We start from the raw sequence: 18,165 nt of genomic DNA, 5'->3' as shown, positions 1-18,165 counted from the left end.
CATCCAAGCCTTCCTTTGATGTCTGCAAATAAATTGGTTTTTAAAATCCCTCCAAATTGGGACACTTTCCAAACTGCTTTGTATAGCTTTTAAATTCATATGCTTATGAATAGCGTCTAAGTGTCTTGGTGGAGTTGGGCCACTTAAGAGCCCGAGGAAGAGGACTCTCATTAACATTCGAGAATAGGATACACCTGGATGGAAAATAGGTGGGTGGTGGTTGGCGCATGTTGATGATATCAAACCATAGAGTTGGATAGAGGGTATATGTTTGCATCTTGCCATAATGGCTTCTGTGACAGCATGGGCATCACCCTCTATCCAGCATGGGCATCACCCTCTATCCAGCATAGGCATCACCCTCTATCCAGCATAGGCATCACCCTCTATCCAGCATAGGCATCACCACCTATCCAACTCTATGTGGTAAATTTGTGTCGCCGTGCAGTCGGCCCATTTTGATGATGTCACACCACTCACGTGCATGGCCAGGATGCTGCGGGGGATGAGTTCTCGGTATTGCCGGATGGTGAAGTGCCAGGTCTTGATCCTCATGAGGTCATCAAAGGCAAATTCAAGAATCAGTCTGCCCTCTGTGCATACCTGTCCAACAACAAAGATGGGGAACACTTTATCTGAAGGGGGTATACATAAGGCATTCATAACACCTGCATGAGAACAGGCATGACACCTTTATGAATTTTGTAGTATCATTTATAACAACCTTTGTAACAAATGTAGGCCTATAGTATTCAGCTTCATTCAAGAGCGCTTTTCAAAATAAAAGGCCCTTAGGATACAGTATACTACGGTTTACATCACCTTCAAAATAATTCCCCATATTGATGTATTTCTTTTACGATCAGTCATTTTTAGCTAGCTGGCACGCGGGCGTCTGTTTATTTGGGTAATCATTACAGGGATCGATTCTTAATACTCAGCAGGATGTCATTCACTTTGGAATACGTTGAAGTTGTATGGAATTGGGCAGGCTATTATTTACTCTGTCCTTATTCAGCTGGTCTGTCCTTGTTCCTCTCATTCCTCACACTCTCTTGAAGATGATGTTGAGAGGAGTGTGTTTACGGCAGAGACACAAGAACTTTGGGTCAGAGAGAGTTGCCAATTAAGAGAGAGAGAGAGAGAGAGAGGGAGAGAGAGAGAGAGAGAGAGAGAGAGAGAGAGAGGGAGAGTGTGCAAGAGAGCGAGAGAGAAAAAGACAGAGGAGTGTGCGAGAGCGAGAGAGAGAAAAATGTAGTGTGCAAGAGAGAGAGAGAGAGGGAGAGAGAGAGAGAGAGAGAGAGAGAGTGTATGTGTGTGGACGAGTATGAGAGAGCCAGAAAAAACACACACACATTCGCCCCTTTAGCCGAATTCAGTGTTGTCAGGGCTCTTGCAGTTCCCAATGTTTCGTTGCTGTGGCAACCAGAGGGAGGGATAGAGCGAGCAGCAAAAAAAATCAGCTGATTAGTTGGCATGGCAACAGAAAAGATGTAATCCCACCAGACACTCTAATCAATGCCCCCAGCACAGATGGTCTCCCGAGGATCAACAAGAAAGAGGCTGGCGGGCATACAGGCCTGGTCACGTGGTATCACTCCGCCACAATGGAAAAAAAGAAAAAGTAGAGAAAAGGGGAATATTTTTTCCTCTACTAGCTCCTACCATTGAATATATGATTTAGGGCATTCTGGGGATGTAGTAAAGTCTATGCTACTTGGCTAAAATGTGACGATGTTTCTGTGTGCCTTGATAGTGTATTCATGAGTTATTCTTACTATTGGGATTAAGAGTCGGAACTACTTTTTGATAGTTATCGAGCTTAACGGTTAGTCGTTGGAGGGATGCTGTTCAGGACGATAATGCGTATGTTTTTAGATAGATTCATGCGGATTAGACAGAAGCAATGTTTTTTTTAATTATCAGAATTGTTTAATTGACAATGGAAAGGGCTTTCATTCTTGTTTGAAAATCATTCCAGCTGCTTCTCATACTACTGACCTCCAGCCACAGTGCAAAAGTATGAGTTTAACAATACTGGCTACAGAGCTAAGTGAAATTCTGTATCGCTTCCATTGGTATTAACACAAAGACCTACACGTGCTAAAATATGTTTTTAAACATCATGAAACCTTTTCATGGGAGTTAAATAGATGATACGGGTTGTTTGCCTCTGGGGGTACACTTGAGACAAAAGGGGTCCCCTAAATGGACAGAAATATTGTCCAGAAGAAATGTATGAATATTATATCATATGTGTACATAAACTGTACAGCAAACATTCAAGCCAAAATGTGATGGAAACAATTAAAAACGACTCCTCTATGATATCGGTTGGCTAAAGTGGCTTGTTAACAAAACCTTTAGTCTTACAACACGACACTTCACAGGACCGTACGAAAAGTATGGGCAACGGATGAAAATCCTGGTCAATAAAAACACTGTCCATAAATAGGTAAGGCCCCTTGGAGGGTCCCCATTGATTTAAGATGCCTGTAATAAATATTGTGCACATTCGCTTAGCTAAGGGATCTCAACCACATATTCTGAGAGTAACACAGCATCCCATCATTCTCTACTGTATGAGATGCAACTGTAGGCCTTATTCATAATGGATTAGGTTTATATATCAATATTACTGAAAGATGATTCATTATGAATAAGGGCATAATAGAGCATTAATAACACATCTGTTACATGTACTTACATTATAAAACATCATACATTCATCATGTATTAGGCTGTAATACAGTTAATAACAGGAAATACATTCTATAGTCAAGTGTTCATTGTATTAGGCTGTAATATACCGTCATTACACTGATATTATGTACCAATTCATCAACCATATCAATTCAATTTGCCTTTTGCTTAAACAGTTTACACAATAAACAAATAAAAATTAACAGGAGAGAGATAGAATCAGTGCCTGATAAACTAGGCTGGCTTTTTTCTTCTGTCCCCACAGGTAGCGATGGTCCACTGGGCTACAGTAACAAGGACCTTAGCCCAGATGCTACGATGCTACATCCACAGAGCACCCACCTGGTTCTTCTGTCCCCAGAGGTAGCGAGTGCCCACTGGGCTACAGTAACAAGGACCTTAGCCCAGATGCTACGATGCTACATCCACAGACCACCCACCTGGTTCTTCTGTCCCCACAGGTAGCGAATGCCCACTGGGCTACAGTAACAAGGACCTTGGCCCCGATACTACGATGCTATATCCACATAGCCCAGGTTTTTAATAACCTGCCCAGGGACTGTGGTTGAAAATTAGCCGGCTGGCTAAAACCGGCAGTTTTACTGAAAAGTTTATTAATGTGCACTGTCCCTGTAAAAATAAAATAAACTCAAACAAACTATAGTAGGACCCGCTGGGTGTTGAATAGAGGTGCTGGGACACCATAGGGGTACAGCAGGGGGTACCATCATCCAAAAACCAACACTCCTGCCTCAAACGCACACACACACAAACATGCACACATACTTCGGGTTTACACATCCAGATTACTCCCAGTGGGATTGCGGGGGCTTTTCCCTCTGGGATAGGGAAGCAGCCCGGGGATGAGGAATGGGGGGATGGAGGGAGGGGAGTGGAGGAGAGAAAAGAGGGAGGAGGGAGGAGGGTGGAGGAGAGGGAAGAGGGAGTGAGGTAGAGAGCTCATTGAGATTCAGCGCTCCAGAGCCAGAAGCTTGGATGGAAGCTCCCGGAACGTGCTCTGTTAGTGGAATTTATTTTAATTAACAAAATTTCCCCTTCCTGATTTTGTTAAAGCTTGAATGGGGTGGTTGGTTGAGAAAATGTCACTGCAATGAAAAAAGGGTTCCAAAAGGGTTCTTCGGCTGTCCCCATAGGAGAAAGGGTTTTTACATGGAACCCAAAAGTTTTCTACCTGGAACCAAAAGGGTTCTACCTGGAACAAAATTGGTTCCCCTATGGGGACAGCCGAAGAACCCTTTTGGAACCCTTTTTTCTAAGAGTGTATGGTATACACCTAACATGGTGGCCAGGTTTTATGATAACACTGTATTGTGGGTAAAATTGGACCAGCCTTAAAATCATGGTGTGTGCTTCAATGCAGTGAAGCACACACCAGGGCACAAGGAATTTCTGTAGCTATTCTCGCTAGCATGAGCCTCACTTTAAATTCAAAAGACAGTCTGCAGAACCAGATTCCAATGCAGTTTACCATCTGAATCAGGTAATGCTAGATACTCCTGTTAAGAGACACGCCCAACATGCACTATATTTTCTTCAGCTTTGTGATTATTTTTTTTTAACGTTTAAAAAAATTACTCTTATGGCTTGGATACGAACTTGAAATAAATATATCAATTTGATAGTGAACTTCATAAAATCACATACGATCTTGGTGTTTTGGTCACAATGACAGCCTTGCATTGTATACAGCCTTGCATTGTATACAGCCTTGCATTGTATACAGCCTTGCATTGTATACAGCCTTGCATAAGTCATAATGACAGCCATACAGATACAGGAAAAAGTAGTCATGGCAGGGGCTGAACAGGGTATATATAACATTACGTTTGCCAACTTGGTCTCATAGACTAGATGTAACATAGTAAACAAAAATCGGGGACGCTAAAATTAGTATGATATGTTACGTTTGGTATGGTTACATAAGACAGAAGGATACTTAAAGGAGAATTTACATATTTGTGAAATAATCTCCATTCTTTATGTAAATGGTTTGTTTTAGAAGGGTCCAGACACTTTTGGTTTGTTTTTGAGAAACTTATCCCAGCTGCGATTCACTTCCTCAGTGCTCGTTGTGCAGTATCAGGGATCAACCTACATCCCTATACTGAGAGCGTGTCCATTTCTAAAAGGACATATTTCTGTGTTTTTGGAGCTTGTCTTTTGCGTGCCCTGATACTGTACAACGTGCAATGAGGCTGGGGAAAGGTTCTCAAAAACAAGCCAAATCACAAAAAAGGATGTGCGTCTAGCAACCCAAAAGTTGCGAGTTCAAATCTAATCAACTTTAGCATTTTAGGTATTACCAACTTCACAACTACTTACTACTTTGCAAATACGTAGCATGCTAGCTAACCCTTCCCCTTTTTTTATTTTTAAAACCTTTATTTAACTAGGCAAGTCAGTTAAGAACAAATTCTTTTTTTCAATGACGGCCTAGGAACAGTGGGTTAACTGCCTGTTCAGGGGCAGAATGACAGATTTGTACCTTGTCAGCTTGGGGGTTTGAACTTGCAACCTTCCGGTTACTAGTCCAACACTAGGCTACCCTGCCGCCCCTAACCTTAATCCTTTAACCTCCCTCCTAACCTTAACCCTAACCCCTAACCCCTAACCTTAATCCTTTAACCTCCCTCCTAACCTTAACCCTAACCCCTAGCCTAGCTAACGTTAGTTACAACAAATTGGAATTTGTAACATACCATACGTATTGCAATTTCATAACATAGTTACACATTGAATTTCGGAACATATCATACAAACTGCAATTCGTAACTTATCATATGAATTGTAATTCATAACATATCATGCCAAATGGATGATGGACATCCACATAAACATACCATTCTAAATGGAGTGTCCACAGATTTACATACAGAATAATACGAAATCCTATGAGATCAGTTTGCCGCCTGCAGCAGCAAGCGCTCAAAAGAAAAGGAAATGCTTTTAAACTATGTGATTAAATGAGTCTGTTATCAACAAATTGACTGTTTTAGACTATTGTATTTTAATCAAGCAAGATAAATAAATGTGAAATCACTACTGAGTGAATGAACAAAATCATTTTAGAACAAACGCTTCCAGACATTTAAATTCTCTGTCAAAATCAACGTGTTAAAAAGACAATTCATGACGTTATGGTTAAAGTTACCACTAAAGTTAAAGTTATCAGAATATTGGGCGTTCGCCTCCCGGAGATATTTTGCCCTCATCCTATGGCAAAGTTTTCCAAACTCAGTCTTGGGGGCCCCCCCTGGGTGCACATTGTGGTTTTTGTCCTAACACGACACAGCTGATTCAAATAACCTATTCATCATCAAGCTTTGATTATTTGAATCAGCTGTGTGTGCTAGTGCAAAAACCAAAACGTGCACCCAGGGTGGGCCCCAGGGCCAAGTTTGGGAAACCTTGCCCTACAGTACTGAAATGCAAACACCAGCTAGTTGACATAGCGCCATCTCTATGCACTTGTTGATGTCCTCCTCCCACTGGAACATCCAACTCCTCCACTGTCATGTCAGAGTAGACCACCGTTGTCACAGAGAACATTCGGATGGACTACCTCCAAATCAACTCTCATCTGACATGCCAGGGCTGTCCCCTCTGGGTGTCCCAAGTCGTTTCCACTGAGGTGGATGAATATGATATATTCACGAACACACCACGCCTTGGCGAGAGAGAATATTTCAAAACCCTTTCACTGAGAACAGCTCATCCATATTTCACACTCCTGTAGTCATCTAGCCAGCTGCATTGTTTAATCGCATAGTAAATATTTGCTTCAGTCTTTGTTTCCTTGCTCTCATCAATTTGCTTTGAGCAATGATCAGTAGAATTATGAGCTGGGGTCTTATCACTAAATAAAACCAATAAAACCCACAACATTGGGAGGGTTCACAAGGAGAGCACGTGTTAAACTGTATAATAATGATACATAATCACCTTCCATGGAAATTAAAATATATATATTTTTAAATCACATTAAAAAGAAAAACAATTATGTTATAGGTGAGAATAGGCATTGGTCTAAAGCTGAAAAAGTAAGGAAATTCACATGAGCACCACAACGCCTATTCCACCCATGCTCTACCAAGATATTCCAGCACACAGCTTTGACCTACTACAGTATGTTGGTATTGTACTTCAAACTATGAGTAGGCAGGTTGCTTTGGATTCAAACCTTCTCAAACATCCTAATTCATACTCAGAGGGATAATGGACTTTACAGTGTCCTGCTTTTACAATTATGTACACTGATATATATATATATATATATATATATACAGTATATATAGGGCAAGGAAACCCCACACCCTTACTCAGAGGGAGAATGGACTTTACAGTGTCCTGCTTTTACAATTATGTACACTGATATATATATATATATATACAGTATATATAGGGCAAGGAAACCCCACACCCTTACTCAGAGGGATAATGGACTTTACAGTGTCCTGCTTTTACAATTATGTACACTGATATATATATATACAGTATATATATGATGTTGCTCTTGCTGCGGGCGATTCCCTGATCCACCTCTACGCAGACGACACCATTCTATATACTTTCGGCCCGTCATTGGACACTGTGCTATCTAACCTCCAAACAAGCTTCAATGCCATACAACACTCCTTCCGTGGCCTCCGACTGCTCTTAAACGCTAGTAAAACCAAATGCATGCTTTTCAACCGATCGCTGCCTGCACCCGCATCCCCGCCTAGCATCACCACCCTGGATGGTTCCGACCTAGAATATGTGGACATCTATAAGTACCTAGGTGTCTGGCTAGACTGCAAACTCTCCTTCCAGACTCATATCAAACATCTCCAATCGAAAATCAAATCAAGAGTCGGCTTTCTATTCCGCAACAAAGCCTCCTTCACTCACGCCGCCAAGCTTACCCTAGTAAAACTGACTATCCTACCGATCCTCGACTTCGGCGATGTCATCTACAAAATGGCTTCCAACACTCTACTCAGCAAACTGGATGCAGTCTATCACAGTGCCATCCGTTTTGTCACTAAAGCACCTTATACCACCCACCACTGCGACTTGTATGCTCTAGTCGGCTGGCCCTCGCTACATATTCGTCGCCAGACCCACTGGCTCCAGGTCATCTACAAGTCCATGCTAGGTAAAGCTCTGCCTTATCTCAGCTCACTGGTCACGATGGCAACACCCATCCGTAGCACGCGCTCCAGCAGGTGTATCTCACTGATCATCCCTAAAGCCAACACCTCATTTGGCCGCCTTTCGTTCCAGTACTCTGCTGCCTGTGACTGGAACGAATTGCAAAAATCGCTGAAGTTGGAGACTTTTATCTCCCTCACCAACTTCAAACATCAGCTATCTGAGCAGCTAACCGATCGCTGCAGCTGTACATAGTCTATTGGTAAATAGCCCACCCATTTTCACCTACCTCATCCCCATACTGTTTTTATTTATTTATTTTTCTGCTCTTTTGCACACCAATATCTCTACCTGTACACGACCATCTGATCATTTATCACTCCAGTGTTAATCTGCAAAATTGTAATTATTCGCCTACCTCATGCCTTTTGCACACATTGTATATAGACTCCCCCTTTGTTTTCTACTGTGTTATTGACTTGTTAATTGTTTACTCCATGTGTAACTCTGTGTTGTCTGCTCATACTGCTATGCTTTATCTTGGCCAGGTCGCAGTTGCAAATGAGAACTTGTTCTCAACTAGCCTACCTGGTTAAATAAAGGTGAAATAAAAAAAAAAAAAAAAAAAATATAGGGCAAGGAAACCCCACACCCTTACTCAGAGGGATAATGGACTTTACAGTGTCCTGCTTTTACAATTATGTACACTGATATATATATATATACACTGCTCAAAAAAATAAAGGGAACACTTAAACAACAGAATGTAACTCCAAGTCAATCACACTTCTGTGAAATCAAACTGTCCACTTAGGAAGCAACACTGATTGACAATACATTTCACATGCTGTTGTGCAAATGGAATAGACAACAGGTGGAAATTATAGGCAATTAGCAAGACACCCCAAATAAAGGAGTGGTTCTGCAGGTGGTGACCTAAGACCACTTCTCAGTTCCTATGCTTCCTGGCTGACGTTTTGGTCACTTTTGAATGCTGGCGGTGCTTTCACTCTAGTGGTAGCATGAGACGGAGTCTACAACCCACACAAGTGGCTCAGGTAGTGCAGCTCATCCAGGATGGAACATCAATGCGAGCTGTGGCAAGAAGGTTTGCTGTGTCTGTCAGCGTAGTGTCCAGAGCATGGAGGCGCTACCAGGAGACAGGCCAGTACATCAGGAGACGTGGAGGAGGCCGTAGGAGGGCAACAACCCAGCAGCAGGACCGCTACCTCCGCATTTGAGCAAGTAGGAGCAGGAGGAGCACTGCCAGAGCCCTGCAAAAGGACCTCCAGCAGGCCAAAAATGTGCATGTGTCTGCTCAAATGGTCAGAAACAGACTCCATGAGGGTGGTATGAGGGCCCGACGTCCACAGGTGGGACGTCCTCAGGAGACCATCCGCCACCTCATCAGGAGCATGCCCAGGCGTTGTAGGGAGGTCATACAGGCACGTGGAGGCCACACACACTACTGAGCCTCATTTTGACTTGTTTTAAGGACATTACATCAAAGTTGGATCAGCCTGTAGTGTGGTTTTCCACTTTAATTTTGAGTGTGACTCCAAATCCAGACCTCCATGGGTTGATAAATTTGATTTCCATTGATCATTTTTGTGTGATTTTGTTGTCGGCACATTCAACTATGTAAAGAAAAAAGTATATAATAAGAATATTTCATTCATTCAGATCTAGGATGTGTTATTTTAGTGTTCCCTTAATTTTTTTGAGCAGTGTATATAGTAGCAGGTTCAAGGGTGTGGGGTTTCCATGTCACCAAGTTCAATAACCAAACACGCACAAGGAGCACAACTAGAATGCAAATGGGGAGTTTATTGGGGAGTTTTATACACTGGGGAATTCGCCAACCATTTCACAGTCCACAATCCGTTCTCGTTGTCCGTTCTGTTCTCCAGAGGTAATCCTAAAACTCGGGTCCTCAGCCAAATCGGTTCGGTACACAGTGGGTGTTACGGTGAGTGAATGAGGACCCAAAAGCGAATTAACTTAAACAGAGCTTCTTTAATAACCAAACATAGGTAGGCTCAGATAGACTGGCAGATTCCGACAGGACAGGACAAGGTTACAGCAAACATGACCATAGTCTGGTTCAGGCATGAAACACAACAAACAAGAATCCGACAAAGACAGGAACAAAAACAGAGAGAGATATAGGGACCTAATCAGAGGGAAAAAGGGAACAGGTGGGAAACGGGGTGAATGGGTAGTTAGGAGGAGACAAGGAACAGCTGGGGGAAAGCGGGGGAGAAAAGGTAACCAAATACGACCAGCAGAGGGAGACAGGGTGAAAGGAAAGGACAGAAAGACACAACATGACAATACATGACAGTACCCCCCCACTCACCGAGCGCCTCCTGGCGCACTCGAGGAGGAAACCTGGCGGCAACGGAGGAAATCCTCGATCAGCGCACGGTCCAGCACGTCCCGAGAGGGAACCCAACTCCTCTCCTCAGGACCGTACCCCTCCCAATCTACGAGGTACTGGTGACCACGGCCCCGAGGACGCATGTCCAAAATCCTGCGGACCCTGTAGATGGGTGCGCCCTCGACAAGGATGGGGGGGGGGGGGGGAAGACGAGCGGGGGCGCGAAGAACGGGCTTGATACAGGAGACATGGAAGACCGGGTGGACGCGACGAAGGTATCGCGGAAGAAGAAGTCGAACTGCGACAGGATTAATGACCCGAGAAATACGGAACGGACCAATGAACCGCGGGGTCAACTTGCGAGAAGCCGTCTTAAGGGGAAGGTTCTGAGTGGAGAGCCAAACTCTCTGACCGCGACAATATCTAGGACTCTTAGTTCTACGCTTATTAGCAGCCCTCACAGTCTGCGTCCTATAACGGCAAAGTGCAGACCTGACCCTCTTCCAGGTGCGCTCGCAACGTTGGACAAAAGCCTGAGCGGAGGGGACGCTGGACTCGGCGAACTGAGATGAGAACAGCGGAGGCTGGTACCCGAGGCTACTCTGAAAAGGAGATAGCCCGGTCGCAGACGAAGGAAGCGAGTTGTGGGCGTATTCTGCCCAGGGGAGCTGTTCTGACCAAGACGCAGGGTTGCGAAAAGAAAGACTGCGTAAGATGCGACCAATAGTCTGATTGGCCCGTTCTGCTTGACCGTTAGACTGGGGGTGAAAGCCGGAAGAGAGACTGACGGAAGCCCCAATCAAACGGCAAAACTCCCTCCAAAATTGAGACGTGAATTGCGGACCTCTGTCCGAAACGACGTCTGACGGAAGGCCATGAATTCTGAAAACATTCTCGATGATGATTTGTGCCGTCTCTTTAGCAGAAGGAAGCTTAGCAAGGGGAATGAAATGAGCCGCCTTAGAGAACCTATCGACAACCGTAAGAATAACAGTCTTCCCCGCTGACGAAGGCAGTCCGGTGACAAAATCTAAGGCGATGTGAGACCACGGTCGAGAGGGAATGGGAAGCGGCCTGAGACGGCCGGCAGGAGGAGAGTTACCGGACTTAGTCTGCGCGCAGACCGAACAAGCAGCCACGAAACGACGCGTGTCATGCTCCCGGGTGGGCCACCAAAAACGCTGGCGAATGGAAGCAAGCGTACCCCGAACGCCAGGGTGGCCGGCTAACTTGGCAGAGTGAGCCCACTGAAGAACGGCCAGACGAGTAGGAACGGGAACGAAAAGAAGGTTCCTAGGACAAGCGCGCGGCGACGGAGTGTGAGTGAGCGCTTGCTTTACCTGCCTCTCAATTCCCCAGACAGTCGAACCCGACAACACGCCCCTCAGGGAGAATCCCCTCGGGGTCAGTGGAGGCTACTGAAGAACTGAAGAGACGAGATAAAGCATCAGGCTTGGTGTTCTTAGAGCCCGGACGATAAGAAATCACAAACTCGAAACGAGCGAAAAACAGCGCCCAACGCGCCTGACGCGCATTAAGTCGTTTGGCAGAACGGATGTACTCAAGGTTCCTATGGTCAGTCCAAACGACAAAAGGAACGGTCGCCCCCTCCAACCACTGTCGCCATTCGCCTAGGGCTAACCGGATGGCGAGCAGTTCGCGGTTTCCCACATCATAGTTACGTTCCGACGGCGACAGGCGATGAGAAAAATACGCGCATGGGTGGACCTTGTCGTCAGAGAGGGAGCGCTGAGAAAGAATGGCTCCCACGCCCACCTCTGACGCGTCAACCTCGACAACGAACTGTCTAGAGACGTCAGGTGTAACAAGGAGAGGAGCGGATGTAAAACGATTCTTGAGGAGATCAAAAGCTCCCTGGGCGGAAACGGACCACTTAAAGCACGTCTTGACAGAAGTAAGGGCTGTGAGAGGAGCTGCCACCTGACCGAAATTACGGATGAAACGACGATAGAAGTTCGCGAAGCCGAGAAAGCGCTGCAGCTCGATGCGTGACTTAGGGGCGGGCCAATCAATGACAGCTTGGACCTTAGCGGGATCCATCTTAATGCCTTCAGCGGAAATAACAGAACCGAGAAATGTGACGGAGGAGGCATGAAAAGTGCACTTCTCAGCCTTCACAAAAAGACAATTCTCTAAAAGGCGCTGGAGGACACGTCGAACGTGCTGAACATGAATCTGGAGTGACGGTGAAAAAATCAGGATATCGTCAAGGTAAACGAAAACAAAGATGTTCAGCATGTCTCTCAGGACATCATTGACTAATGCCTGAAAGACAGCTGGAGCGTTAGCGAGGCCGAAAGGAAGAACCCGGTATTCAAAGTGCCCTAACGGAGTGTTAAACGCCGTCTTCCACTCGTCCCCCTCCCTGATGCGCACGAGATGGTAAGCGTTACGAAGGTCCAACTTAGTGAAAAACCTGGCTCCCTGCAGGATCTCGAAGGCTGAAGACATAAGAGGAAGCGGATAACGATTCTTCACTGTTATGTCATTCAGCCCTCGATAATCTATGCAGGGGCGCAGAGACCTGTCCTTCTTCTTGACAAAAAAAACCCCCGCTCCGGCGGGAGAGGAGGAGGGGACTATGGCACCGGCGTCAAGAGCTACAGACAAATAATCCTCGAGAGCCTTACGTTCGGGAGCCGACAGAGAGTATAGTCTACCCCGGGGGGGAGTGGTTCCCGGAAGGAGATCAATACTACAATCATACGACCGGTGTGGAGGAAGAGAGGTGGCCCTGGACCGACTGAACACCGTGCGCAGATCGTGATATTCCTCCGGCACCCCTGTCAAATCACCAGGCTCCTCCTGTGAAGAAGAGACAGAGGAAACAGGAGGGATAGCAGACATTAAACATTTCACATGACAAGAGACGTTCCAGGAGAGGATAGAATTACTAGACCAATTAATGGAAGGATTATGACAAACTAGCCAGGGATGGCCCAAAACAACAGGTGTAAAAGGTGAACGAAAAATTAAAAAAGAAATGGTTTCGCTATGATTACCAGAAACAGTGAGGGTTAAAGGTAGCGTCTCACGCTGAATCCTGGGGAGAGGACTACCATCCAGGGCGAACAAGGCCGTGGACTCCCTTAACTGTCTGAGAGGAATGTCATGTTCCCGAGCCCAGGTCTCGTCCATAAAACAGCCCTCCGCCCCAGAGTCTATTAAGGCACTGCAGGAAGCTGACGAACCGGTCCAGCGTAGATGGACCGACAAGGTAGTGCAGGATCTTGAAGGAGAGACAGGAGTAGTAGCGCTCACCAGTAGCCCTCCGCTTACTGATGAGCTCTGGCTTTTACTGGACATGAAGTGACAAAATGACCAGCAGAACCGCAATAGAGACAGAGGCGGTTGGTGATTCTCCGTTCCCTCTCCTTAGTCGAGATGCGGATACCTCCCAGCTGCATAGGCTCAGCTCCCGAGCCGGCAGAGGAAGATGGTAGTGATGCGGAGAGGGGGGCAACGGAGAGCGCGAGCTCCTTTCCACGAGCTCGGTGACGAAGATCAACCCGTCGCTCAATGCGAATAGCGAGTTCAATCAAGGAATCCACGCTGGAAGGAACCTCCCGGGAGAGAATCTCATCCTTTACCTCTGCGCGGAGACCCTCCAGAAGACGAGCGAGCAAGGCCGGCTCGTTCCAGCCACTGGAGGCAGCAAGAGTGCGAAACTCAATAGAGTAGTCTGTTATGGATCGATTGCCTTGACATAGGGAAGACAGGGCCCTGGAAGCCTCCTCCCCAAAAACAGATCGATCAAAAACCCGTATCATCTCCTCCTTAAAGTCCTGATACTGGTTAGTACACTCAGCCCTTGCCTCCCAGATTGCCGTGCCCCACTCACGAGCCCGTCCAGTAAGGAGAGATATGACGTAGGCGACACGAGCAGTGCTCCTGGCGTAAGTGTTGGGCTGGAGAGAAAACACAATATCACACTGGGTGAGGAACGAGCGGCATTCAGTGGGCTCCCCAGAGTAACACGGCGGGTTATTGATTCTGGGCTCCGGAGATTCGAAAGCCCTGGAAGTGGCCGGTGGATCGAGGCGGAGATGGTGAACCTGTTCTGTGAGGTTGGAGACTTGGGTGGCCAGGGTCTCAACGGCATGTCGAGCAGCAGACAATTCCTGCTCGTGTCTGCCTAGCATCGCTCCCTGGATCCCGACGGCTGAGTGGAGAGGATCCGAAGTCGCTGGGTCCATTCTTGGTCGGATTCTTCTGTTACGGTGAGTGAATGAGGACCCAAAAGCGAATTAACTTAAACAGAGCTTCTTTAATAACCAAACATAGGTAGGCTCAGATAGACTGGCAGATTCCGACAGGACAGGACAAGGTTACAGCAAACATGACCATAGTCTGGTTCAGGCATGAAACACAACAAACAAGAATCCGACAAAGACAGGAACAAAAACAGAGAGAGATATAGGGACCTAATCAGAGGGAAAAAGGGAACAGGTGGGAAACGGGGTGAATGGGTAGTTAGGAGGAGACAAGGAACAGCTGGGGGAAAGCGGGGGAGAAAAGGTAACCAAATACGACCAGCAGAGGGAGACAGGGTGAAAGGAAAGGACAGAAAGACACAACATGACAATACATGACAGTACCCCCCCACTCACCGAGCGCCTCCTGGCGCACTCGAGGAGGAAACCTGGCGGCAACGGAGGAAATCCTCGATCAGCGCACGGTCCAGCACGTCCCGAGAGGGAACCCAACTCCTCTCCTCAGGACCGTACCCCTCCCAATCTACGAGGTACTGGTGACCACGGCCCCGAGGACGCATGTCCAAAATCCTGCGGACCCTGTAGATGGGTGCGCCCTCGACAAGGATGGGGGGGGGGGGGGGAAGACGAGCGGGGGCGCGAAGAACGGGCTTGATACAGGAGACATGGAAGACCGGGTGGACGCGACGAAGGTATCGCGGAAGAAGAAGTCGAACTGCGACAGGATTAATGACCCGAGAAATACGGAACGGACCAATGAACCGCGGGGTCAACTTGCGAGAAGCCGTCTTAAGGGGAAGGTTCTGAGTGGAGAGCCAAACTCTCTGACCGCGACAATATCTAGGACTCTTAGTTCTACGCTTATTAGCAGCCCTCACAGTCTGCGTCCTATAACGGCAAAGTGCAGACCTGACCCTCTTCCAGGTGCGCTCGCAACGTTGGACAAAAGCCTGAGCGGAGGGGACGCTGGACTCGGCGAACTGAGATGAGAACAGCGGAGGCTGGTACCCGAGGCTACTCTGAAAAGGAGATAGCCCGGTCGCAGACGAAGGAAGCGAGTTGTGGGCGTATTCTGCCCAGGGGAGCTGTTCTGACCAAGACGCAGGGTTGCGAAAAGAAAGACTGCGTAAGATGCGACCAATAGTCTGATTGGCCCGTTCTGCTTGACCGTTAGACTGGGGGTGAAAGCCGGAAGAGAGACTGACGGAAGCCCCAATCAAACGGCAAAACTCCCTCCAAAATTGAGACGTGAATTGCGGACCTCTGTCCGAAACGACGTCTGACGGAAGGCCATGAATTCTGAAAACATTCTCGATGATGATTTGTGCCGTCTCTTTAGCAGAAGGAAGCTTAGCAAGGGGAATGAAATGAGCCGCCTTAGAGAACCTATCGACAACCGTAAGAATAACAGTCTTCCCCGCTGACGAAGGCAGTCCGGTGACAAAATCTAAGGCGATGTGAGACCACGGTCGAGAGGGAATGGGAAGCGGCCTGAGACGGCCGGCAGGAGGAGAGTTACCGGACTTAGTCTGCGCGCAGACCGAACAAGCAGCCACGAAACGACGCGTGTCATGCTCCCGGGTGGGCCACCAAAAACGCTGGCGAATGGAAGCAAGCGTACCCCGAACGCCAGGGTGGCCGGCTAACTTGGCAGAGTGAGCCCACTGAAGAACGGCCAGACGAGTAGGAACGGGAACGAAAAGAAGGTTCCTAGGACAAGCGCGCGGCGACGGAGTGTGAGTGAGCGCTTGCTTTACCTGCCTCTCAATTCCCCAGACAGTCGAACCCGACAACACGCCCCTCAGGGAGAATCCCCTCGGGGTCAGTGGAGGCTACTGAAGAACTGAAGAGACGAGATAAAGCATCAGGCTTGGTGTTCTTAGAGCCCGGACGATAAGAAATCACAAACTCGAAACGAGCGAAAAACAGCGCCCAACGCGCCTGACGCGCATTAAGTCGTTTGGCAGAACGGATGTACTCAAGGTTCCTATGGTCAGTCCAAACGACAAAAGGAACGGTCGCCCCCTCCAACCACTGTCGCCATTCGCCTAGGGCTAACCGGATGGCGAGCAGTTCGCGGTTTCCCACATCATAGTTACGTTCCGACGGCGACAGGCGATGAGAAAAATACGCGCATGGGTGGACCTTGTCGTCAGAGAGGGAGCGCTGAGAAAGAATGGCTCCCACGCCCACCTCTGACGCGTCAACCTCGACAACGAACTGTCTAGAGACGTCAGGTGTAACAAGGAGAGGAGCGGATGTAAAACGATTCTTGAGGAGATCAAAAGCTCCCTGGGCGGAAACGGACCACTTAAAGCACGTCTTGACAGAAGTAAGGGCTGTGAGAGGAGCTGCCACCTGACCGAAATTACGGATGAAACGACGATAGAAGTTCGCGAAGCCGAGAAAGCGCTGCAGCTCGATGCGTGACTTAGGGGCGGGCCAATCAATGACAGCTTGGACCTTAGCGGGATCCATCTTAATGCCTTCAGCGGAAATAACAGAACCGAGAAATGTGACGGAGGAGGCATGAAAAGTGCACTTCTCAGCCTTCACAAAAAGACAATTCTCTAAAAGGCGCTGGAGGACACGTCGAACGTGCTGAACATGAATCTGGAGTGACGGTGAAAGAATCAGGATATCGTCAAGGTAAACGAAAACAAAGATGTTCAGCATGTCTCTCAGGACATCATTGACTAATGCCTGAAAGACAGCTGGAGCGTTAGCGAGGCCGAAAGGAAGAACCCGGTATTCAAAGTGCCCTAACGGAGTGTTAAACGCCGTCTTCCACTCGTCCCCCTCCCTGATGCGCACAAGATGGTAAGCGTTACGAAGGTCCAACTTAGTGAAAAACCTGGCTCCCTGCAGGATCTCGAAGGCTGAAGACATAAGAGGAAGCGGATAACGATTCTTCACTGTTATGTCATTCAGCCCTCGATAATCTATGCAGGGGCGCAGAGACCTGTCCTTCTTCTTGACAAAAAAAAACCCCGCTCCGGCGGGAGAGGAGGAGGGGACTATGGCACCGGCGTCAAGAGCTACAGACAAATAATCCTCGAGAGCCTTACGTTCGGGAGCCGACAGAGAGTATAGTCTACCCCGGGGGGGAGTGGTTCCCGGAAGGAGATCAATACTACAATCATACGACCGGTGTGGAGGAAGAGAGGTGGCCCTGGACCGACTGAACACCGTGCGCAGATCGTGATATTCCTCCGGCACCCCTGTCAAATCACCAGGCTCCTCCTGTGAAGAAGAGACAGAGGAAACAGGAGGGATAGCAGACATTAAACATTTCACATGACAAGAGACGTTCCAGGAGAGGATAGAATTACTAGACCAATTAATGGAAGGATTATGACAAACTAGCCAGGGATGGCCCAAAACAACAGGTGTAAAAGGTGAACGAAAAATTAAAAAAGAAATGGTTTCGCTATGATTACCAGAAACAGTGAGGGTTAAAGGTAGCGTCTCACGCTGAATCCTGGGGAGAGGACTACCATCCAGGGCGAACAAGGCCGTGGACTCCCTTAACTGTCTGAGAGGAATGTCATGTTCCCGAGCCCAGGTCTCGTCCATAAAACAGCCCTCCGCCCCAGAGTCTATTAAGGCACTGCAGGAAGCTGACGAACCGGTCCAGCGTAGATGGACCGACAAGGTAGTGCAGGATCTTGAAGGAGAGACAGGAGTAGTAGC

The 18,165-nt window shown here is 47.5% G+C and overlaps 1 protein-coding gene across 4 annotated transcripts in view; it reads right to left on the bottom strand.

Annotated features, from left to right (window-relative positions):
* Nucleotides 1–18,165, bottom strand: part of LOC110487746 (LIM domain-binding protein 2) — a 116,537-nt gene that overhangs the window by 33,205 nt on the left and 65,167 nt on the right. For all 4 annotated transcript variants that reach the window (XM_036943083.1, XM_036943084.1, XM_036943085.1 and 1 more), the window contains exon 4: nucleotides 481–603. In XM_036943083.1, coding sequence (XP_036798978.1) covers nucleotides 481–603 — 123 coding nt within the window. The remainder of the gene's footprint in view (nucleotides 1–480; nucleotides 604–18,165) is intronic.

Source organism: Oncorhynchus mykiss, chromosome 14 (assembly GCF_013265735.2).
Source record: "Oncorhynchus mykiss isolate Arlee chromosome 14, USDA_OmykA_1.1, whole genome shotgun sequence".
NCBI classification, from domain to species: domain Eukaryota; kingdom Metazoa; phylum Chordata; class Actinopteri; order Salmoniformes; family Salmonidae; genus Oncorhynchus; species Oncorhynchus mykiss.
This window is presented reverse-complemented; position numbering and strand designations above follow the sequence as displayed.